General features: G+C 55.5%; 1 protein-coding gene across 2 annotated transcripts in view; it reads left to right on the plus strand.

Moving 5' to 3' along the window:
• Positions 1-24,308, plus strand: part of ADAMTSL4 (ADAMTS like 4) — an 86,407-nt gene that overhangs the window by 17,078 nt on the left and 45,021 nt on the right. For both annotated transcript variants that reach the window (XM_077319596.1, XM_077319586.1), the window contains exons 2-3: positions 9,709-9,913; positions 21,434-21,503. In XM_077319596.1, the coding sequence (XP_077175711.1) occupies positions 9,843-9,913; positions 21,434-21,503 (141 nt within the window). In that variant the 5' untranslated portion in view covers positions 9,709-9,842. The remainder of the gene's footprint in view (positions 1-9,708; positions 9,914-21,433; positions 21,504-24,308) is intronic.

Consider the following 24,308-nt stretch of genomic DNA (forward strand, 5'->3'; position numbering starts at 1 on the left):
ACTGGATGGCCTCCGTGGCCCCTTCCCACTCTAGGATTCTAGGAGTCTAGTTCAGCAGGGGAAGGGGCTGCCTAAGGGGGTGGGGAGCTCCCCCTCACTGGCCGTCTTCAAGCAGCGGCTGGACAGATCCTTCTCCTGGATGCTTCAGGCTGATCCTGCACTGAGCAGGGGGTGGGACTGGATGGCCTCCGTGGCCCCTTCCCACTCTAGGATTCTAGGAGTCTAGTTCAGCAGGGGAAGGGGCTGCCTAAGGGGGTGGGGAGCTCCCCCTCACTGGCCGTCTTCAAGCAGCGGCTGGACAGATCCTTCTCCTGGATGCTGGAGGCTGATCCTGCACTGAGCAGGGGGTGGGACTAGATGGCCTGCATGGCCCCTTCCCACTCTGGGATTCTAGGAGTCTAGTTCAGCAGTGGAAGGGGCTGCCTAAGGAGGTGGGGAGCTCCCCCTCACTGGCCGTCTTCAAGCAGCGGCTGGACAGATCCTTCTCCTGTATGCCTGAGGCTGATCCTGCACTGAGCAGGGGGTGGGACTGGATGGCCTCCGTGGCCCCTTCCCACTCTAGGATTCTAGGAGCCTAATTCAGCAGTGGAAGGGGCTGCCTAAGGAGGTGGGGAGCTCCCCCTCACTGGCCGTCTTCAAGCAGCGGCTGGACTGATCCTTCTCCTGGATGCTGGAGGCTGATCCTGCACTGAGCAGGGGGTGGACTAGATGGCCTGCATGGCCCCTTCCCACTCTGGGATTCTAGGAGTCTAGTTCAGCAGTGGAAGGGGCTGCCTAAGGAGGTGGGGAGCTCCCCCTCACTGGCCGTCTTCAAGCAGCGGCTGGACAGATCCTTCTCCTGGATGCTGGAGGCTGGTCTTGCATTGAGCAGGGGGTGGGACTAGATGGCCTCTATGGATACTTCTGCCCCCCCTCCCCCTAACCGCAGGTCCCACCAGGAGTCCTGGGCCCTGCCAGCTGCCCGATCTGAGCAGATGCGGAGGCCAGCCCGGGGAGGGGAGGGGAGGGGAGGGGGAGGCTGTGCTTCCTCCTTCAGCAGGGAGGAGGGGGAGTGTGGGGAGAGAGCCTGCTACAAGCAAACTCAGCCGGCTCCAGGTTTCCTGCCGGGGGTCGAACAAACTCTGCCGCAGGGCTTCTCCTCTGAGCCGTCGCTGGTGTGTTGCCACGAGCTCCGCTGCAGCTGAGCCAGATGTCTTCAGCACGGGGTGGGGGCTGGGGGGTGGGAGGGGGATGCAGGGAAGGGAAGGGAGAGCTCTGAAGCGGTTGTGGGGCCAGGCCGGTCCGGAGGCTGCCCTGCAGGTGAGTGAGCAGAGGCAGGGCGGGGCGGGGCTGGCTGAAACCTGCCTGGCAAACCCCATTGATGCAAAGTTCTTCCGGCAGCTGGCCGAAGGTGTGGAGGGGGGAACCGGAGAGGACAGAGTGGGGGGCGGGAGTTGAGCAGGACGCTCCAATGGTCAGGCAGTGGGGCCTCTGCAAGGTTGCCAACCTCCAGGTGGAATTACAACTGAACTCCAGGCCCTGGAGAGGACTTCCCCTGGAGACAAGGGCTGGGTCAAAGGCTGGACTTGTCAGCATTAGACCCTGCTGTAGTCCCTCTCTCTCCAAATTTACCTCCCCAGTAGGGCTCCCAATCTCCAGGCTGGGGCTGGAGGTCTTCTGGGATTATGACTGCTCTCCAAGCAGTTCCCCTGGAGAAATAATGGTTGTTTTGGTGGGTGAACTCTGGCATGGTATTCTGCTGAAGTCCCTCTGCTTCCCAAATCCCACCCTCCCTACGCTCCAGCCCCAAATTTACCCACCCTGGATGGAGTGCAGCTGACAGTGGCCCACTCCGCCAGGAACCCGGGGGTGATTCTTGATGCCTCCCTCTCTATGGAGGCTCAGATCACGACGGTAGCACGGCTGGCATTTTCCCACCTCCGCCAAGCCAAACTTCTAGCGCCCTACCTGGCCCCGGAACACCTGGCCACAGTGATCCATGCGACGGTCACCTCTAGACTTCCGGTCAAATTCTGGATCAGGTTTAAGGTTTTGGCTGTCAGTTTTAATTCCACACGTGGCCTGGGCCCAGAGTACCTGGGGGACCGCCTCTCAGAAGTTTCTAACAATAACAACACACTCTACCACCTCCAACCTCCTGGTGGCCCCTGGCCCCAGGGAAGCCCGCTTGGCCTCAACCAGGGCCAGAGCTTTCTCCATCCTGGCCCCCACCTGGTGGAAGGAGCTCCCAGAGGAGATCAGGGCCCTGACAGAACTGAAACAGTTCCGCAGGACCTGCAAAAGGGAGCTCTTCCACCAGGCATTTGGTTGAGGTTGACCCAAATCAGTGCTTCCCACTGGCCCCCCCAGCCTCCCTCCTATCTGTCCAACCCACTGGCCATCAGTGTGCGTTAGTTGACTTGACTTAATGTTCTCCCCCCTGTGCCCCCGTTCTACTGGGTCCTCTACTGTTACCACTGTGTCGTTATTGTTAGAAACATTGAGTGATCTGTATTGTTTGTTTTATGTAAACCACCCTGACCTTCAGGGAGGCTGGTATATAAATATAATAAATAAATATTAGTGGTATGATACCCGGGGGTAGGGGACGGACGGCGATTGGCTGGCCGCTGGACAGACAGGCAAGCCGGTTGGAGGAGGAGGCACCCGGGGGCGGGACATCTGCCCTGAGTGGGTGTTAAGCGCTGAGTGGCACTTAAGGCATGAGACCAGCTCCTCCTCCAAGGCCTTACCAGAAATATGAAGTGGAACACATGCTAACATTTTATATTTGTTATTTGTTTTCCTGTTTTTACCGTATTGGTTTTAATGTCAGTCTCCATGAGACCCTCGGGGCGAATGGTGACTAAACACTTGAATGGATAATAGTATAAATAAATGAATACCTGGATATTTGGGGGCGGAGCCTGAGGGGGGCGGGGCTTAGGAAGGGGAGAGACATCACCAGGGCATGATGCCTCACAGCCCACCCTCCAAAGCAGCCAGGTCCCTCAGAGGAACTCTCTCTCTCTCTTGTCTGGAGATGCATTGTAATCCTAGAGATCTTCTGGCTGCACCTGGAGGCTGGCATGGTGTCCAGCTGCTTTGCTTTTTATGAAATGATGTGCGTTTTTTGTGCTTGCGTGGAATCCCAGCATATGCGTCGCTCTACACCAAAAAAAACAACAACAACACAGAGCCTTGAATCACACCCAGATGGGAAGGCCGAGCTGGCCTGCTGGAGAGAAACACGTTTTGGAATCGGAGCATAGAACTCTTTGTCTGCGCAACTCTGTTGTAGTAACGGCACATCTGTGACCGGCACATGACTGCTCTGCAGCGCGAGAGGAGCAGAGGAGCCGCTGGGCCTGGCGAATCACCCGCCAGATCGCAGAAGGGTGGGGTGCGCCGTGCGGACTGGCCAAGGGCCGGAGCCAAACTCGTTGCACGGTGCGCTGTGTCCAACCTTGGCTCCCTGGCTTTCCTCTCATTGCTGGGTTTTATTTCCCAGGGATGCAACCCCCCCCCCTGTAGCCATGCCAATTTTGAGGGAGGGGAAGGCTAGCTCTTTCTTTAACTGTTTTCTTCTAAACATGAAGTAGTAAGAAGAGAATGTCTCAAGAATTGTGCTGAAGCAGGAAGGGCAGCCGGTCAAGGCAGAGACTCACGCTTGGGGTGGAAGAGTTTCCGAGGGCGGCCATCTTGGTCTCCAGCAAGAACAGCTGGTCTCATAGAGGAGAAGGCTCTCGGTGGCTGAGGGGAGCCTCCACATGCAGAGGCACTAATCCTCTGAATCCCAGAGCCAGGAGACAACCTCAGGAAAAGGCCTCGGCCCTGCAGAGGAGCTGGTTGTCTCCTGGGTGGGATGGGAGGCTGGACTGGAGGGACCCTCCCTGGCCTGACCCAGCTGGGCTCTTTGTATGGTCTTATGAAGGCCTCTATGGTCGGCTGTTGGCTGTCCAGAGTAACTGGTTGGTCACTGTGTGAGATGGGACCGCTGGACGGACCAGTGATTTCATCCATCAGGGCTTTTTTGATGTTCTCCTGAGTCCGGTAACACCTGAGAGACGTGCAAGATTTTGCGGAGCATAAGCTTCCCAGAATCAGAGCTTCCTTCCATAGATACAAGTAGGAGCGGCGGCCTCTGAGGAATGTTTCGGAAAGGACCTCCTGGGTCATCTAGTCCAACCCCCTGCACTACGCAGGACACTCACCACCCTCTCGCTCATCCCCTGTCACCTGCCACCCCCTTGAGCCTTCACAGAATCAGCCTCTCCGTCAGATGGCTCTCCAGCCTCTGCTTTAAAATCTCCAAAGATGGAGAACCCACCACCTCCCGAGGAAGCCTGTTCCACTGAGGAACCGCTCTGACTGTCAGGAACTTCTTCCGGATGTTTAGACGGAATTTCTTTTGAATTAATTTCATCCCATTCGTTCTGGTCCATCCCTATGGGTCAAGAGAGAACAGTTCTGCTCCATCCTCCATATGGCAGCCTTTTAAATACTTGAAGATGGTTCTCAGATCCCCTCTCAGTCGTCTCCTCTCCAGGCTAAACAGACCAAGCTCCCCCAACCTTTCCTCCTACGTCTTTCCCCCACCTGCCCCCCACCTGGGATAGAAGGACTCCAGGATCTGGGTTCCTCCGTTTGACTCTTGAAGGGGGCTTCGGTTCTTATGAGCTCACCCTTTGCAGATCTTGTTGGTGGGTGCTACTGGGCTGGACTCTAGCTGGAGAGATGGGAAGAAGCGGGAGGGGGGGGGTCTGGCAATCTCTAGATGCTTTAACCCTTTCCTTCCATGCAGTTTTGTTGCTGCTAAACGCTGCCCCAGAGTGGTTATTGCCCCTGTAAGCAAAGACGACCCAAGCTAGCCCAATGTCAACAGGCCTCATAAGCTAAGCAGGGCATAGTCTGCTTAGGGCTTGGATGGGAGACCATCGAGGAAGTCCTAAGGTTGCTCTGCAGAGGCAGTGAAGGGCAAACCTCCTGTGTTTTCTGTCTTGGATGGGCCAGGCTAGTCTGATCTCACCAGCTCTTGGAAGCTAAGCAGGGTCAGTCCTGGTCAGTATTTGGATGGGAGACCATCGAGGAAGTCCTAAGGTTGCTCTGCAGAGGCAGTGAAGGGCAAACCTCCTGTGTTTTCTGTCTTGGATGGGCCAGGCTAGTCTGATCTCACCAGCTCTTGGAAGCTAAGCAGGGTCAGTCCTGGTCAGTATTTGGATGGGAGACCATCGAGGAAGTCCTAAGGTTGCTCTGCAGAGGCAGTGAAGGGCAAACCTCCTCTGAATGTCTCTTGCCACGAAACCCCTACAGGGTCACCCTGAGTGGACCGTGGCAGCATTTCCTGCCCCTGTTTTGGCCCAGCCGGGCCAGCCCGCTCTCGGAAGCAAAACAGGGTCGTCCCTGGTTAGTCCTCGGATGGGAAGTCCAGGGTTCCCACAGCAGACAGCCCATGTTCACATCTTGCCCTGAATTGCAGCTGGATGAGACGTTCAACCAAGGCTGGAAAAATATGAGGTGCCTGCATATTTCCCCTTCCTGCAACCAGGGAAGAGGGAGGGGGGTTTCCAGCAAGGAAGCTAGAGAGGAGGAAAGGGGGGATGTCCCTGAGGACTGCCCCAAGGGAGCCCTCCTCGTAGCCGTCCCAGTGTTGGCTCAGTGGTGGCCCAGATTTTGTGGCCAGAGTGCTTGGGCTTCTCTCTGGCCACCCTGTCTGAAATTCTCTTCCTTGGCAGATGGATTTCCAAAGCTGCCTCTGCCCCCACCTTCTTGGGGCTCTGCCCCCCACCCCCGGAGCAGGTCCTGTCTGGCCCGTGGAGGCCGCCACGTCTAGATGGGCCCTGAGGTTCCTGCCTCTGCTCTCCGTGACCCAGCTGTTGCTCTCCTCCTCCCAGCGCAAAAGGCCGTGCATCCCTCCCTCCTGGGGTCAGCTCAGGCCACGTCTTGCTGGGTGTCAGGTGGGACTTGTCAATCCCGGACTGGCCTTTCGTTTTGAGAATCCCCTTGCAGATTTAGGGAGGGGGGGAGCAAGCTAGCTCACCCCCTCCTTCCCGACCTCAGCTGTCTGCTCTTGGCAGCCCGGACCCCCACTGTTCATTGTTCTTTTGAAGGAGGCGGCTTGGCCAGCTCCCTCCGTGGACCTTATCGGAGCCTTCCTCTGGACGGGAAAAGACCCGGTCAGTCTGTCGCTTTCGTGGAGTGCCTGGCTCCTCCAAAGTGCTTCCTCCTTTGCTCTCTCTGGGAGATCTTATCGAACTCCCCCCCCCCTTCCACTCCAAGGTTCCCACATTCTGCTGTTGCAAAGAACGCTCCTTCCTGGGGGGGGGGGGAAATGTGAGAAACCAAACTTCCTCCCCCATACCCTGCACGGCTATCCTTCAGTGGCTGCTGTGCCAAACGAAGCTCAAGTTTCTAGTCCTCTGTCAAAATTTCTAGCCCTCAAGTTTCATAGAATCATAGAATCATAGAGTTGGAAGGGGCCACACAGGCCATCTAGTCCAACCCCCTGCTCAACGCAGGATCAGCCCTAAGCATCCTAAAGCATCCAAGAAAAGTGTGTATCCAACCTTTGCTTGAAGACTGCCAGTGAGGGGGAGCTCACCACCTCCTTAGGCAGCCTATTCCACTGCTGAACTACTCTGACTGTGAAATTTATTTTCCTGATATCTAGCCTATATCGTTGTACTTGAAGTTTAAACCCATTACTGCGTGTCCTCTCCTCTGCAGCCAACAGAAACAGCATCCTGCCCTCCTCCAAATGACAACCTTTCAAATACTTAAAGAGGGCTATCATGTCCCCTCTCAACCTCCTTTTCTCCAGGCTGAACATTCCCAAGTCCCTCAACCTATCTTCATAGGGCTTGGTCCCTTGGCCCCAGATCATCTTCGTCGCTCTCCTCTGTACCCTTTCAATTTTATCGACGTCCTTCTTGAAGTGAGGCCTCCAGAACTGCACACAGGACTCCAAGTGTGGTCTGACCAGTGCCGTATACAATGGGACTATGACATCTTGTGATTTTGATGTCCTCCTAGTTCACCCTTCCCCTCCAGAATGTATTTTTGGGAATGCATTATTAGGACTGGGACGGGATGACTTTTGCCGCAGCATCTTTATCATCGTGGGGTTTTGAATGTATTTTGAATTTATTCTTTATGCCTGTTTTAATGGGGTTTTATTGGTGTTTTTATTCAGACCTCGTTGTAACCCTCCTTGAACCTTTGGGGAGAGGCAGGCAACAAACTGAAATGTTAAATCCATAAATAAAGGCAGTTCCAACACAGAGAACACAAGAGAAGCCCTGTTGGGTCAGGCCAGTGGCCCCTCCAGCCCAGCCCTCGGTGTCCCACAGTGGCCAAGACCCAGGGGCCCTCTGGAGGTCCACCAGCAGGGCCAGAATTCCAGCGATCCTCCCTCTGTGGCCCCCCTGAGCACCACTGCCCCAGACATAAGGACATAAGAGCAGCTGTGTCCTAGCCACCACGTCATGCCGGTTGCAGAGTCTTTCGCCGGAGGGGTGTGGTGTTGGGTGGGCGACTGGCGCTCTTTTTCGGAGGCAGTGACCTTTCGGCCAGATTTCAGTCCCACGAAGCGCCGTCCTCTTTCCCACACATCTCTAAGCTGTGGATACCATTCCCAACGCAACCGGATTGATTTGGAGAGATAAAGGGCAGGGGATGTTTGCTGGTGCGAGTAAATTTGGAGCGGCCACCCGATCCGCTGCCACGTAACAAAGATTTGGCCCGTTCCCAGGAGGATAAAAATACCCGGGGCCGGATTAGCAGAGGGCTCAAGCAAACAAACAAAAGAGCAAGGCGAGGACCTGTCTGCGTGTTTGGGTGGGTTCCCTTCCAGGGCCCTGGCAGCTTCCCTAAAGCGAAAGCTCTCGGTTGCTGGGTCCTGCTGTGGCCGTCAGGGAGACGTAAATCAGCTAAGCTCTCTTTACTGGGTCCGTGCTTCGTGCGCACACCACAGCGGACTTCATAGAATCATAGAGTGGGAAGGGGCCTCCTGGGTCATCTAGTCCAACCCCCTGCTCAATGCAGGACACTCACCACCCTATCACTCCTCCACTGTCACCTGCCACCCCCTTGAGCCCTCACAGAATCAGCCTCTCCGTCAGATGGCTCTCCAGCCTCTGCTTAAAAACCTCCAAAGATGGAGAACCCACCACCTCCCGAGGAAGCCTGAGGAACCGCTCTCACTGTCAGGAACGTCTTCCGGAGGTTTAGACGGAATTTCTTTTGCATTAATTTCATCCCATTGGTTCTGGTTCATTCCTCTGGGGCAAGAGAGAACAACTCTGCTCCATCCTCTACATCAGGGGTAGTCAACCTGTGGTCCGCCAGATGTCCATGAACTACAATTCCCATGATCCCCTGCCAGTGTTTGCTACCGCTGCTCTACATGGCAGCCTTTTAAATACTTGAAGATGGTGATCAGATCCCCTCTCAGTCGTCTCCTCTCCAGGCTCAACAGACCAAGCTCCCCCAACCTTTCTTCATACGTCTTGGTCTCCAAACCCCTCACCATCTTTGTTGCCCTCCCCTGGACACGCTCCAGTTTGTCTACATCCCTCTTCAACTGGGGTGCCCAAAACTGAACCCAGGACTCCAAGTGAGGCCGAACCAGAGCAGAGTAAAGCGGTACCATCACCTCCTGTGATCTGGACACGATACCCAAATCCCATTTGCCTTTTTAGCCACCGAGTCACACTGCTGACTCCTGTTCAATGTGTGGTCTACTAAGACCCCCAGATCCTTTTTGCACATGCTACTGCCACAACAGCCCTGCGAGGTCTGCCTGTGTCGATTGTGGAAAGGGAGCCGTCAGCTTGTAGCCAAATCTTGGCGACTTGTTTGGGTTTTCAAGGAAAGAAATTTGGAAGATGCCTCTGCACAGTAACTCTGCGCTCCCTGAATGGTCTCCCATCTAGGGCCGACCCTGCTCACCCTCCGAGATCTGATGAGACATGGAGCTCGGGGAGGCCAGCCTGGTCAGGGTCTGTTGAAATTATTATCCCTCAGATTCCCAGGGGTGGGTTGACCCCGGGAGACCTGGCCTGCCTGAGCCTGCCGGTTGGACGCACGGCTGCCCGGAAATTCAACCCCGGAACCTCCTGATTCGGAGTGCTTTGTTTTTCTCACTGCCTGCACCAGATCTCCAAACTGCGGTTCATACTGTATTTGCTGCCCAAAGCCTGTTGCTGCCTCCTTGAGGTCTAGAAACTTGGCTGTTGGGTGTGTCTGTTCTTGGGCTCCCGGATTCTAGGCCTGGTCCCACAGGTTTTGCTGGATGTCTCATAAACAGAGGGTAGTTCATGGGAAGGTGTTTTCCTGCCTCTGGGGAAGGGATTTTGAGCAGACCGGAGGCCCAGCACCTTCTGAGTCTCAGCAGAGCCCCGGGGCTCACTTTGGCAAAACAGAGTCCTTTCCTGGTGAGCCAATTTCCTAATTTCCTCTTCTCCCTTCCCTCTCCCCCTTGAGCCATGAATGGCTTTTTATGAGTCCCGATAAGCAACTGACTCTGTGGATTCTCTCTCCGCGAGGGGTTAAAAGTTCAGCGTGGGGGCAGAGATTTAAAATCCAAATCCGGACCCCCCCCCACCCCCGCCGAACCCCACGCCCCCCTTTACAGAGAACTCTGATAAGTCAATATTGAAAAGCCGAACGGAAAGAACTCGAGCGCTTCCGTTGTTGACTTCCACTTATTTGCCTTCTTTTTTTTTCCAGAATTCCTTCCGGCAGCCGAGAGGGTCTTCCAAGAAGGGTCTCCCCCGGGAGGCACCCGGCCGAGCAGATGGTGAAGCCACCCGGAGCCTGTCGGACCCCGAGAGAGAAGCGCTGATCCCTTGGGAGACGTGGGGATGGCCAGCCGAGGGGGCCAGGTCGGCAGAGGGCGAGGGCGCAGGCAGGCTCCCGTGGGGCTGCCCCGGAGGTGAGCAGAGGGGCAGCTTTGGAACTTGGGCCCCGCTGGTTGGTTGGGTCCATCGCCTAGTGGGCCGAGGCGCTCCGAAAATTGTCATAGGGAGGGTGGTAGATTCTGGGTTGGGAAACATTTGTCGATTTCCCGGCCATGGGGAATGTGGGACCTCAGTGGGGCACACAACCAGGGGGGGTCTACCCTCCAAAGTGCCCTTTTTCTTCAGGGGAACGGATCTGGGGTGTTTGGAGATCAGTTGTAATGCCAGGCGATCTCTCGGTGCCCCGTGGGGGTTGTAGGGATGCCAACTTCCAGGTGGGACCAGGGGACCTCCTGGAATTCCAGTTGACTCCATAGACACCTGGGTCTTTTCCGCAGTGACCTAAATTTCACGTAGGCGCTCTTTTAGCTGTGCAGGATTTCCTCGATTTCACGCAAGAATTGGGCTCCTCGGCGTGGAGTCGGAGGAAAGGTTTCTTTTGCGCAGCTTTTGGGAGGTCTGAGAAACGGCGAATTCGCGGTAATCCAATGTTTGTGGTCAGCATCCGAAGCGGTTTCTCTCTCCTTTCCCCGCCCTCAGCATACTTTCGTGGACCGGCAATCCCACCTCCCTGCTTCTCTGCCTCCCTTTTCGTTCCCTCCTCACTTTGCTGCCATTTTATTTTTGTATTTCTGGTTGCGTTAAGACGCATGATCGTTGTTAGAAATGAACGCGCCCAAAAAAATCTCCATTAGCGACTAAACTCGGCTTAGAATGACCACAGGTGCGTTTGGAGCTCTTAGGAACCCCCCTGAAACCTCCAGCCGTGGCACTAGATGTGGGGTTTCTGAGATACAGTTTCTTGTGGTCTTTTTGTCTTTCTGATTGCATTAAGACGCCTGATCCTAATTATGACCCGCCCCCCCCCTCCCGGGCTTCCTTGAATGTCTTTGTGGCCCTGCAGTGGCTGTTTTCGATTCAGCCTGCCTTTTTCCCGCCCTTCTTTTTGCGGGGCAAGCCAGAATTGGCGTCCTTCTCCCACCCTCTGCTTTTTTGCCTTATTCCTGAACAGGTGCCCCCCCCACCCCCACCCCACAATCATTTCAATACAAATTTAGAATTGGGTGTTCTTAGTGAGAACCTTCAAAAGTTAATCCTTTCCTTTTACTTTCTGCTTCAACACAAAAATTTCTACGAATGCTCTCCTGTTTTTTTCCAATCACGATGCCGCCAAACTGCCCGGGTTCCTCTGGGCTGCTGCTTTCCTAATCACCAGGACTGGAAACTTGTGCTCCTGAGAGAATAAAGTTTGAGTAAAATATATAAAGATCATAAAGTTTGCATCCAGCGGCACTTTGAAAAGTAACCAAGTTTTATTCTCGGTGTAAACTTCAGCTCTGGAGAAGTGGGCGGGTAAAGGACAGCTAAATAGAAAGGGCGGGGACGTCATTAAAACCAGGGGTAGTCAAGCTGTGGTCCTCCAGATGTCCATGGACTACAATTCCCATGAGCCCCTGCCAGCGTTTGCTGGCAGGGGCTCATGGGAATTGTAGTCCATGGACATCTGGAGGACCACAGGTTGACTACCCCTGATTAAAACGATGAATTAAAGACATAAACATTCTCTAATTTCCCCCTACTAATTACGCAGCAGGTGGAGGGGAGGGATTTCCAGAATTTTCGACCACAGCGTGTACCCAGAATAGGACTTTTTAAAATGCACGCACGTTTCTCCAGATGTGAAGCAGTGTGTCTGGACATGAAGGCTAGGAGAGGGCATGTACGCAAAAGATTATCCCCGGAATAAAATCTTGTCGGTCTTCAAGGTGCCACTGGACTTGAACTCTCGTCCTGCTGCTCCAGACCAACTCAGCTAATGTTTGTGCCTCCTGGAATTTTCTACGGAGATAATGCTCGAGACAAGGAGGTCAGAAGGTCCTCTGGCCTGGGGCATCAAAAGAGGTTTCTGTTTGGTTCCAATTTAACATTCCTTCTCCTCCTCCCAGTTTTCGCGGCGGAGACCGACCAGGTGAGGCCTGGAATGTCTCGGTTTCCTCTCTGTCTGGCGCCTGCAGGTACCCGCCCTCCCTCCTGGGCATCGGTGCCAGATGTGACGGGGCTGCGTCTCTTCCGACAGCTCCGGGGTCCTCCTTGAAGCCCCCGCCCCCCCAGCCAATGCACCTAAGTTATGTGCCGTTGAAAACGAAAACAAACCAACAAATAGGTTAAATGTTCTTGCAAACCGGATTGGGGGGGAGGGGCATCATATAGGGTTTGAAACTCTGGTTTGGTGAATTCCTAGAGATTAGGGGGCGGATTTTGGGGAAGGGGGATCTGGGGAGGGTCATAGAGCAGGGGTGGCCTGGTCAGCACTGGGGTGGGAGACCACCAAGAAGGCCAGGGCCGCTACTGGCCAGATGCAGGCTACGGCAGGCCAACTTGGAATGTTCTCTTGCTAGGAAAATGCAGCCGCAGCAGGAAGAGTCAGGCTGCTGCACCCCTCCTGTCCCCCAATTCCTCATGCCCCCTGGATCCTTCCACCACCCCTGGTGGGGGAGCGAATTTCCATTTTGGGAATGGACCTTGTCTGGAGACCAGATAGAATTCTGGGAGGTTTCCAGGCCCCACCAGGAGGTTGGCAACACAAGCAATAAGCTCAGGAAGGCGAGCAAGGGAGCAGGGCGGCTCTGGCAGGGCCAAGCCCCACGGGAGCTGTGCTGCTTCTCGGAAAGGCGATGGCAGGGCTGGGAACAGGGCAGAGGAGGGCGACCAAGAGGCCGTGGGGGGTGGATAGCCTTCCCCATGAAAGAGTCTGGGGGACTTTTCCGTTTAGAAAGGAGACAATTAAAGAGAGACTGGATAGAAGTTTAGAAAATTACTCATGGGGCCGAGAGAGCTGATAAAGCAGACCCCCCCCCCCCACTCCCAAAGGGCCTCCAAGGAAGCAGATGGGCAGTAGGTTCAGGCCGGACAAAAGGAAATACCACTTTACTCAGAGAGGGATTAAAAAGGCGGGAGGTTTTGCATGCGGCCAGAAGGTTCCCGCTGAGGACTTCTGTGGTTTCCACAGACGGTCCCACTGGGAAGCCCCGACTGCCATCTGCCTTGAGCCCCCCCCCCCCTCCAGCTTCTGCAGGGGGAAGCCGATTAGGCCGCTGGTACCAGAGCGCCTGCGTTCCAGATGGTGGGACAAATCGCTTTGATCCCACGGGGGGCTTGGGGAATTTTAGGAATGACACCATGTGGTCCGCAGCTCCCTCTGGAAGCCTTGATGTCTCTCTTCCCCCCCACCCAACATTGTGTGGGGGAGCTGAGTGTTCGTCAGGATCCTCCCGACCCCATTTCCATGCACATCTCCGGCTGCTGCGGAGGACAGCCACGGCGGGCCGTCTGGTTTGAGGGACGTGGCTCTAAGACCTGGACGCCCAATGCCCGATGGCCCAGCCTCCTAGGACCTGCCCCCAAAATGAGGGATGATTTGGGAAGGAAAAAGCGCGGGACCATCTGCGACCAGAGTCTCAGTTCTTCCTCCTTGGTGGCCCTCAAATCCCCTTCGGGGAGAGCTTTTCCTGCTGCCCTCCACAGAGCTGCTTCAGACCCACCGGGTGGGAAGTCCTTTGTCCTCCCCCTGGACCCCCAGCCCTCAGAGGTCACATTTTGGAAGGCTGGGCTTCCCCAGTCCCGGCGTTGAAAAGCACAGGCCTTTCTTTTTGGCCATGGTGGGAGGGAGGGAGGAGGGTTGCCAGCCTCCAGGTGGGACCTGGGCATCCCCTGGAGTTGTAGCTCACCTGTGAGCTGCAGAGGTCCGTTCCCCTGGACAAAATAGATGCTTTGGCTCCTCTGTGTAAAGTTGTCTTTCCTTCTGCCTGCCCTGAACCTACTGCCCGCCCGCTTCACGGGGATGACTTCGCGTTTGAGCCTTTGGGATGGGGGAGAAAAAGTTTCCTTTATCAACTTTCTCCATCCCACGCATCATTTCATAAAGCTCGGTCATGTGTCTCTCCCTCCCCCTCAGTCGCCTCTTTCCTAAACAGAAAAGCCCCTGGCACTTCAGCCTTTCCTTTCAGCGGGGAGGTGCGCCTACCCCCTCCTCCTCTGAAACGGTGGCTCCACAAGCCATAATCCCCTGCTCCTGGTTCTCCTGCGTCTTCCGTGTGGGATTGTGCCAAGGGAAACGCATGTCCCTCTTTGACCAGAAGCTGAGGTCCGCTGGGGTCTGGGCGTGGTCCTTGCGTGCCACGGCACACCTGGCCTTTGTGCCCAGGGTAACCTTGTCACAAAACGGGGGGGGGGGAAAGGGGAGCGTTTGGGGAAAGCGGTCACCTGGCAGGTGAAGCTGCTGCAGGTGTGGAGCGGAGCGGAGCCGTCCGGGTTGGGGATCGTGGCATCTGCTCCTGCTCCGAAGCGCACGTGGGCGTCTTTTCCCAAGCAGGGAGCCGGGCAGCTCCGGAAGGCCATTCCGGTGATGTCATCGGAGGACCGTTTGCATCTGTCGGCCGATGGTCTTTACGTGCTGTTCTGTTTCATCTCGGGTGTTTACAACAAGGGGCTCTTTTTCGAGGAATTCGGATTGGTGCATTGAAACCAGTCAATGTTTTCCGCTTCGGGTGTTGCCTGCGACAAAGGATTTGCAGCGTGGAAGCGTGGAAATGAACGCTAACAGATCGGGGAGGTGTTCAAGTTCCTCCGGGTGACTCCTGCCGATGTCTTGTGAAGGGCTTTCGAACGTATTCTTCTGCCCACGAGCCCTGGGTCCTTAGCCTGCCACGGTCCCACACTGGTTTGAAACTGGCGGAAGATGGGAGCCTGGCCATTGACGCGTGTTAATGACTGCTTGTGCAACCAGCTGTTCTCTCCGTCCAGATGGTGGACATAACATGGGCACAAGGCTTATTTCTTGGTAAAGCGAGATTCGTGGCCCCGGCAGGTATTATTATTATATTTATTATATTTATATTTATACCCCGCCTCCCCCCGAAGGGTCGAGGTAGGTCAGGACCGGCTGAACGAAAGAGGTGCCCAATTCCCTGCCAGGGGACTTCGGGAGGAATCGGAGTGTCCTTGTCTTGGAAAGAGGTTTGGAAAGTTCTGGAGGAAAAGTCTGTCGCTGGTCATTCGTCAGAGAGATGGAAGGGAACCTCCACATTCACAGGCAGTCATCTTCTGAGTAGCAATGATAGAGTAGTTTAAACCCATTACTGCGTGTCCTCTCCTCTGCAGCCAACGGGAACAGCATCCTGGCCTCCTCCAAGTGACAACCTTTCAAATACTTAAAGAGGGCTATCATGTCCCCTCTCAACCTCCTTTTCTCCAGGCTGAACATTCCCAAGTCCCTCAACCTATCTTCATAGGGCTTGGTCCCTTGGCCCCAGATCATCCTCGTCGCTCTCCTCTGTACCCTTTCAGCTTTATCTACGTCCTTCTTTATCTACGACCTTCCCAAGTCCCTCAGCCGTTCCTCACAGGGCTTGGTCCCCAGGCCCTACATCCTCCTCCTCGCTCTCCTCTGCTGGGACTGCCCAAGGCTGCCTTGACCTTCTTCACCATGACACCCCACTGTCTGCTCCTATTTAGCTTGCAGTCCACACGTGCCCCAAGGTCTCTTCCACACCCCCTGGGACCCAGAAGTGTCTCTCCCACCCAGGATGCTGCTTCTCATTTTTGTGACCCAGCTGGAGAGCTCTGCCCTTCTCCCTATTGAATTGCATCTTGTTTGGGCCTTTGGAGGCCTTTATGGGGCACCGAAAAGCCATCGTGGGCCCTCCAGCCTGAGCCCTCTCTGCCTCGTGTCAAAAAGTTCCTGGACCGGTTCCTGCCCTGCTTTTTCCTGTCAGGTGCCACGTTCCCCAACGGCCTCCCCGTGAATGGCCTCGCATACCTTCCTCTTTGGCACACCCACCCCCCCTGTGACGCAGCGGGGTCCTGACGTGCGTAGGTGGACCCCTGGGGGTGGCGCTGGTCCCGAGGCCGTAGACCGTCCGCCGTCCTGCGATCCCAGGGTCTGACTCAACCTGGCCCTGAGTTTAGCTTGGCAGGCAGAGACGGCCATAAAACCGGAGCGTTCATGGCTGTTTCCCTCTGCTGCCGCGTGACTTCCTCTCGTCCAGGAAGAAAATCGCAGGTTATTTCTCGGACAAGGACGGGGAGGTCGAGCAGCCGAGGGAGATCGAGTCCCCCTGCGTGAGTTCAGGATGGCGAGTCAGTGGCCGTGTGTGAGGGATGGGCGGCAGAATGTTTCAAAGAGGGATTGGGGCCGCTGACCAGCCTGACAGTCAAGTCCGTGGGAAACAGCTGTAGAAAAGGGTGCTTGGCCGGCGTCCATTTTAAGAAATCGTGATTAACCGAATGCCGTCGAATCCATTGCACCTTCGTGTGCAAATAAAATGTTTTACACAGTGCATGCTTCTTCTCGGCCAGGGCCGGGGCCTTTTCTGTCCTGGCCCTGCAAGAACTTTCTGTGTTCCACAGGGCCTGCAAAACGGAGCTCTCCCACCAGGTCTTTGGCTGGGGCCAGGGGGGGGGGGGGGAGATTGGATGGGCCCCCCAGGCTAGACCTCCTGCAGTGCAGTCGGCATCCGTAAGTTGTCCCTTATGCCGCCAGGGTATTGTTTTTAATGGGGAATTAAGGCTTTTTACATACCTGATTAATAATTGAGGGTGATAAATCTTAATAATAATAATAATAATAATAATGATGATGATGATGATAATAGCAGGCCTCTTCTCAAAAGAGGCATTATCCCTGCCTATGAGAGAAAAGACCTCCTCAAAGTAGGGGGAAATCAGTAGGGACAAATGTAAAGTTCTGCATTTAGGTAGGAAAAACCAAATACACCAATACAGGATGGGGGAGGCTTGTCTTGGCAGCAGCACGTGTGAAAAGGATCTGGGAGTCTTAGTAGACCAGACATTGAACATGAATCAGCAGTGTGTAAAAGGTAAAGGTAAAGCACCGAGTCATGTCTGACCCTTGGGGTGACGCCCTCCAACGTTTTCTTGGCAGACTCAATATGGGGTGGTTTGCCAGTGCCTTCCCCAGTCATTACCGTTTACCCCCCAGCAAGCTGGGTACTCATTTTACCGACCTTGGAAGGATGGAAGGCTGAGTCAACCTTGGGCCGGCTGCTGGGATCGAACTCCCAGCCTCACGGGCAAAGCTTTCAGACTGCATGTTTGCTGCCTTACCACTCTGCGCCACAAGAGGCTCTTAAACCATTTGGACACATGGATAAATGACCAGATAACCCTCTTGTGGTCTAATATTTAATGCACTCATGGAATGTAATGAGGGCTATAAGGTGGTAAACAAGATGCATTTAGGTACAAAAAACCATCTACAACAATACAGGATGGGGGAGACTTGTCTTGGCAGTAGCATGTGCGAAAAGGATCTAGGAGTCTTAGTAGACCGTACATTGAACAGGAGTCAGCAGTGTGACTCGGTGGCTGAAAAGGCAAATGGGATTTTGGGCTGTATCAAATGGAGTATCGTGTCCAGATCACGGGAGGTGATGGTACCGCTGTACTCTGCTCTGGTTTGGCCTCACTTGGAGTAGTGTGTTCAGTTTTGGGCACCCCAGTTGAAGAGGGATGCAGACAAACTGGAGCGTGTCCAGAGGAGGGCAACAAAGATGGTGAGGGGTTTGTAGACCAAGACGGATGAAGAAAGGTTGGGGGAGCTTGGTCTGTTGATCCTGCAGAAGAGATGACTGAGAGGTGATCTGATAACCATCTTCAAGTGTTTAAAAGGCTGCCATATGGTGGATGGAGCAGAGTTGTTCTCTCTTGCCCCGGAGGGACAGACCAGATCCAATAGGATGAATTTAATTCAAAAGAAATTCCGTCTAAACATCCGGAAGAAGTTCCTGACAGTGAGAGCGGTTTCTCAGTGGAACAGGCTTCCTCGGGAGGTGGTGTCCTGCATAGTGCAGGGGGTTGGACTAGATGACCCAGGAGGCCCCTTCCAATTCTACTATTCTGTGATTCTATGACCTAGACCCTCTTCTGAGGGTCTTCTCAGGGGTAGGCCTCTTTGCCCTGTGGCTGGCCCTGCAGAGGAATTGGCTGGCCACTGAGTGAGATGGGAGGCTGGACTAGCTAGGCCCTCCCTGGTCTAATCCAGCGGGGTCTTCTGGTGTTTGTAAATGTTTGTCCAAGGGTGTGAACTGCAGAATTCTGCTGAGCTTGCGAGGGTGCGTCTGCCTGTCCCGCACTTTGTTAGCAGGCGCAACGCGGTTTTCCCGCGTGGCGAGTCTGGGTGTGATTGGTGCAGAGAGGCCAAGTGCTAATTTGCTTCAGAGCTCTGGGTGAGGTCACTGCTGTGTGGCTGATCGAGCCCCCTGAGAGCCATGGGCCATAGTCCGAGAGGCGAGAAAGTTGGAATCTGGGCCAGCAAGAGAGGAAACCTCCAATCTGTTAACCCTGCAAGATGGGCCATGGCTCAGTTGGAAGAGCCTCTGCATGGCAGGCAGGAGGTCCCCGGTCCAATCCCAGGCAGCATCTCCAGCTGAAAGGACCAGGCAGGAGGGGAGGGGGAAGACCTTTCTCTGCCTGAGACCCTGGAGAGCCCTGGGGAGGGGCCAGAGCTCAGGGGCAGAGCCTCTGCTTGGCAGGCAGGAGGTCCCCGGTTCAATCCCAGGCAGCATCTCCAGCTGAAAGGACCAGGCAGGAGAGGGTGGGGAAGACCTTTCTCTGCCTGAGACGCTGGAGAGCCCTGGGGAGGGGCCAGAGCTCAGGGGCAGAGCCTCTGCTTGGCAGGCAGGAGGTCCCCGGTTCAATCCCAGGCAGCATCTCCAGCTGAAAGGACCAGGCAGGAGGGGATGGGGAAGGCCTTTCTCTGCCTGAGACCCTGGAGAGCCCTGGGGAGGGGCCAGAGCTCAGGGGCAGAGCCTCTGCTGGGCAGGCAGGAGGTCCCCGGTTCAATCCCAGGCAGCATCTCCAGCTGAAAGGACCAGGCAGGAGGGGATGGGGAAGACCTTTCTCTGCCTGAGACCCTGGAGAGCCCTGGGGAGGGGCCAGAGCTCAGGGGCAGAGCCTCTGCTGGGCAGGCAGGAGGTCCCCGGTTCAATCCCAGGCAGCATCTCCAGCTGAAAGGACCAGGCAGGAGGGGATGGGGAAGACCTTTCTCTGCCTGAGACCCTGGAGAGCCCTGGGGAGGGGCCAGAGCTCAGGGGCAGAGCCTCTGCTGGGCAGGCAGGAGGTCCCCGGTTCAATCCCAGGCAGCATCTCCAGCTGAAAGGACCAGGCAGGAGGGGATGGGGAAGACCTTTCTCTGCCTGAGACCCTGCAGAGCCCTGGGGAGGGGCCAGAGTTCAGGGGCAGAGCCTCTGCTTGGCAGGCAGGAGGTCCCCGGTTCAATCCCAGGCAGCACCTCCAGCTGAAAGGACCAGGCAGGAGGGGATGGGGAAGACCTTTCTCTGCCTGAGACCCTGGAGAGCCCTGGGGAGGGGCCAGAGCTCAGGGGCGGAGCCTCTGCTGGGCAGGCAGGAGGTCCCCGGTTGAATCCCAAGCAGCATCTCCAGCTGAAAGGACCAGGCAGGAGGGGATGAGGAAGACCTTTCTCTGCCTGAGACCCTGGAGAGCCCTGGGGAGGGGCCTTAGCTCAGGGGCAGAGCCTCTGCTGGGCAGGCAGGAGGTCCCCGGTTCAATCCCAGGCAGCATCTCCAGCTGAAGGGACCAGGCAGGAGGGGATGGGGAAGACCTTTCTCTGCCTGAGACCCTGGAGAGCCCTGGGGAGGGGCCAGAGCTCAGGGGCAGAGCCTCTGCTGGGCAGGCAGGAGGTCCCCGGTTCAATCCCAGGCAGCATCTCCAGCTGAAAGGACCAGGCAGGAGGGGATGGGGAAGACCTTTCTCTGCCTGAGACCCTGGAGAGCCCTGGGGAGGGGCCAGAGCTCAGGGGCAGAGCCTCTGCTGGGCAGGCAGGAGGTCCCCAGTTCAATCCCAGGCAGCATCTCCAGCTGAAGGGACCAGGCAGGAGGGGATGGGGAAGACCTTTCTCTGCCTGAGACCCTGCAGAGCCCTGGGGAGGGGCCAGAGTTCAGGGGCAGAGCCTCTGCTTGGCAGGCAGGAGGTCCCCGGTTCAATCCCAGGCAGCACCTCCAGCTGAAAGGACCAGGCAGGAGGGGATGGGGAAGACCTTTCTCTGCCTGAGACCCTGGAGAGCCCTGGGGAGGGGCCAGAGCTCAGGGGCAGAGCCTCTGCTGGGCAGGCAGGAGGTCCCCGGTTCAATCCCAGGCAGCATCTCCAGCTGAAAGGACCAGGCAGGAGGGGATGGGGAAGACCTTTCTCTGCCTGAGACCCTGGAGAGCCCTGGGGAGGGGCCAGAGCTCAGGGGCGGAGCCTCTGCTGGGCAGGCAGGAGGTCCCCGGTTCAATCCCAGGCAGCATCTCCAGCTGAAAGGACCAGGCAGGAGGGGATGGGAAGGACCTTCGTGAGCAGCTGCCTGTCCAGGTAGACAATACCGACCTTGACGCTTTGGGATTGACTCAGTAGAAAGCAGCTTCGTCTGTGACTCCTGGTTCTATCTTGTGTTTACAGCTGATCTTGTGCGTGATGAAGTATTTCGATAAATCCTGCCTCTCTTTATCAGTGTTGTAAAATGAAAAATAAATTATCTAGTCTCCCGCGCTGCCGGTTGAGGCTTGAAAGCCCAGGCAGACTGCTTGGAAAGGGGTCGGAGGGGCAGGAGCACCACAGAGGCCCTGCCCGGCTCCCTAGGAATGTCAGGCAAGCCTTGCAAAGGTATTTAAGGGGGCTGCATTCCTCACTTGGAAGGACCCCAACTTCATGTCATCATAGCAGGGACACCTCGGGTGGAATGGAGGGGATTGCAGAAGAACTTACGCTTGAAAAGGGATCTTGCCCGCCTCACCGAAGTGTCGTTTCTCCTGGAGTCACAAAGCAGCATCAGGGGAAGGCCTCGGCCTCTCTGCCCTGTTGTTGGCTGTCTACAGCAAGGGTAGTCAAACTGCGGCCCTCCAGATGTCCATGGACTACAATTCCCATGAGCCCCTGCCAGCATTCGCTGGCAGGGGCTCATGGGAATTGTAGTCCATGGACATCTGGAGGGCCGCAGTTTGACTACCCCTGGTCTTGAGCTGCGGTTCTCCACCTTCCTGATCCCGCGACCCTTTAATCCAGTTCCTCCTGGGTAAATTCGGTTTCTGAACCCGTCTGATTCAAGAGTAATCCAGACCGAAGGATAGATTGAGCAGCTCTGTTACGTTAAATTGCGGCCTGCCAACTTCAGAAGCAGCAGACCTCTGTCTGGGGCTCAACCTCGAGGATATTCCCATCATGCCTTGCTTCTGAGCTTCCCTGGGGCATCCAGGTTCTGCCCTCTGGGTTCCCTGCCTGTCTCAGTGCAGCAGTTTCAGTGTTCTTGGATTCACGGAGGTCGGGATCGGTTTAAATGGTGTTTGGCCCTGTTCCTCTTCAGCAGAACGTTGGGGTCCTGCGTTTACGCCTCCCTTTTCTCACCTTGCAGTTCTGGCAGTGGCTTCCTGTTCTCACCTTGCTTCGAGGAATGCAGACCCGTGTCCTGTTTTTCTTTCCAGGTCTTCCTTGGCTGGCTTCTCCTTGACTCTGTCCGTGATGACTGTGTGCCTCGGCCAAGTTAGTGAAAAGGTGAGTCACTGTGCAGCGATGGGCTTACTCATGAGCTGGCTGGGGAAGCCAGAACGGATCTGCTTTATGCATTTGCCCGTGAAGCCCTCTCCGCATCCAGCTTCTTTGCCTCGTCGAGTCCCAAAGATGATAATTCCCCAAGCGCGTGCCATGAGGCATGAATTCGATTCTTTAAAAGGTGCCCAGGAGTTCAGATTCATAGACTCATAGAATCATAGAACCATAGAGTTGGAAGGGGTCACACAGGCCATCTAGTCCAACCCCCTGCTCTTTAGTTGCCTTTCTGCCTTTCTTGGTGAAGAAGAAGAGTTGTTTTTTATACCCCACTTTATACCCCATCTGAAGTCCCAAAGTAGCTTACTATCACCTTCCCTTTCCTCTCCCCACAACAGACACCCTTTGAGGGAGGGGAGGCTGAGAGAGCCCTGAGATTACTGAGGATGAAGAAGAGTTGGTTCTTATATGCCGCTTTTCTCTACCCGAAGGAGTCTCAAAGCGGCTTACAGTCACCTTCCCTTTCCTCTCCCCACAGCAGACACCCTGTGAGGGAGGGGAGGCTGAGAGAGAGCTCTGAGAGAATGGCTCTGTGAGAACAGCACTATCAGGGTTGTGACTGGCCCAAGGTCAGCCAGCTGGCTGCATGAGGAGGAGTGGGGAATCAAACCCAGCTCACCAGATTTGAAGCTGCCACTATAGCAAGTTAGTGAGACTCCGAGCAGATTACCCAGTGGATGCTGATTGTTGTGTCTCTGTATGACGCCCTGTGCTCTTGAGTCTGTGGGTAGGTCATCCTATGATGGGGATTAGGTGATTCTGCTGTGCCTCTGCACGGGATCATTCACTTGCTTCAGAGATGCTGTTTATAGCAACTCTGCATGAGTTAATGGAGTTACTGAGTCAAAGGCTTGCCTCCTTCCAATTAGCTTGCACTGGGGGGTGGGGAAGTGATTCTCAGTGATTCATCTGATGCGAAGACATAGAAGAATTAACTTACCAGCCCTCAGAAGAGCTGCACATGGAGCAGGGACTCAAGCAGAGCCACAACGGGCAGGTTCATGCAGATAATTCTGCACTCTAAAAGTTATGGGGGCGACGGATAAGCTTGGACGTCTGCTTCTGGTTATTAGGTGGAGCTATTTGTTTACCTGAGATCTCAGGGGCTGCAAACATCTGAGGATCTCCGTTGCCCCCCTTGGATTCCTGTGGCCCATCACCGCTCTGCGTTCCCACTGAGACTCCTTTGCCCTCTTGACAGTCGATGTGAGGTCATGGTCAAGAGTGACAGCCTCTGATCTGGATTCCCCTCTCCTCCTCCACATGAAGCCTGCTGGATGACCTTGGACCAGTCACAATCCTGTTCTCACAGAGCAGTTCTCTTAGAGCTCTCTCAGCCCTACCTCCCTCACAGGGCATCTGTTGTGGGAAGAGGAAGGGAGGGTGTTTGTAAGCCTTTTTGGAAGGGAATGCCTGACCCCTGAGAGCTGAAGCAGGCGGGTGGGTGCAGGAAATAAACACAAAGGCCCCACCTAAGACCCTGGCCCTCCAGGTGGGCATGATGGGAGAAGGTAGAAATTGGCTGCTCAGGAGCGGGCCTCTCCTGCCGCCCCTCCCAAGGGTTGGGGCTGTTTGCTGTATTCTATACTACAAAGTCAGTTCGCAGTTGCATTTTGTGTAGCGTCTCCATCTCCGTGTTGGAAGATTCGTGGTGATGAGGAGGGTGGGGTTTGGGGAACGGAAGGGGCGCCTGTGGGGATGAGGCCAAACTGTGTCCCCTCCAGTAGCCACTTTGTCCGTCGGAACTGATCTTCGTGGCCTGCAGATCGCTTATCATGCCAGGAGTTCTCCCGTCCCCACCTGGAGCTTGGCAACTAACGTCCCTGCCCCAAAAGGAAGACCCCCATGGCCCCGAATTGTGGCCCTCTGCTCTCCCTGCCTGGTGCTCTGCCTTCTGTAGCACTTCGGTGCTGAGGAAGGTTTCAAAATTCCCCCCACTTTGGCCCACGTCTCATCTGGCACGTGGACAGGAGGCCTGGCTGGGGAACTCTGGGTTGTGCAGAAATCCAGCCGCCGTTTTGAAGTCTGCACGGTTATTTTGAAGATAGCCATCAGATGTTGGAGCCCAGAGTTCCTGTTCCCAGCCTCGGGGGTTTGGCTCTGTGGGGTTTCAGGCTGGCTTTGCTGCGCTGCCTCCTGCGTCCTTGTTCCACTCGCTGCCTTGGTGCCCTCCGATGCAGGCGGGGCTGTGCCATTCGGCTCGCTGAGCTGGTGCCAGGAAAACGCCACCGCTAGTGACCCGGATCCATGGGATCCCTTTTATGTTGTGTGATTTCAGCAGAAGAAGAAGAAGAAGAAGAAGAAGAAGAAGAGTTGGTTCTTATATGCCGCTTTTTCCCTACCCGAAGGAGGCTCAAAGCGGCTTACATTCGCCTTCCCATTCCTCTCCCCACAACAAACACCCGCTTTGGGCTGGGGGGGGGGGGTTGGGGAAGGTGCAGTTTGTAGACAAACAGAATTCTGTTGGGGCAGCTTGTGCCAACTCTGCATACTTTGAGATTGGCCAGCCAGGAATGACCACCGGACCATGGCTTCTGCAGAACACCTTGATGCCTAGAAGTAATTAGTGTGGGGCTCTCACATAGGGAGGTCAGCCTCCAGGGGGGACCTGGGGATCCCCTGGAATTGCAGCCCATCTCCAGATGGCAGAGATCAGTTCCCCTGGAGAAAATCGATGTTTTGGATGGCCTTGATGCACATCCAGCTGGGCCCCCTGTCCTCCCCAGCCCCCAGCCTCAAATCTCTGGAGGG

The sequence above is a fragment of the Paroedura picta genome, chromosome 1, assembly GCF_049243985.1.
Source record: "Paroedura picta isolate Pp20150507F chromosome 1, Ppicta_v3.0, whole genome shotgun sequence".
NCBI classification, from domain to species: Eukaryota; Metazoa; Chordata; class Lepidosauria; order Squamata; family Gekkonidae; genus Paroedura; species Paroedura picta.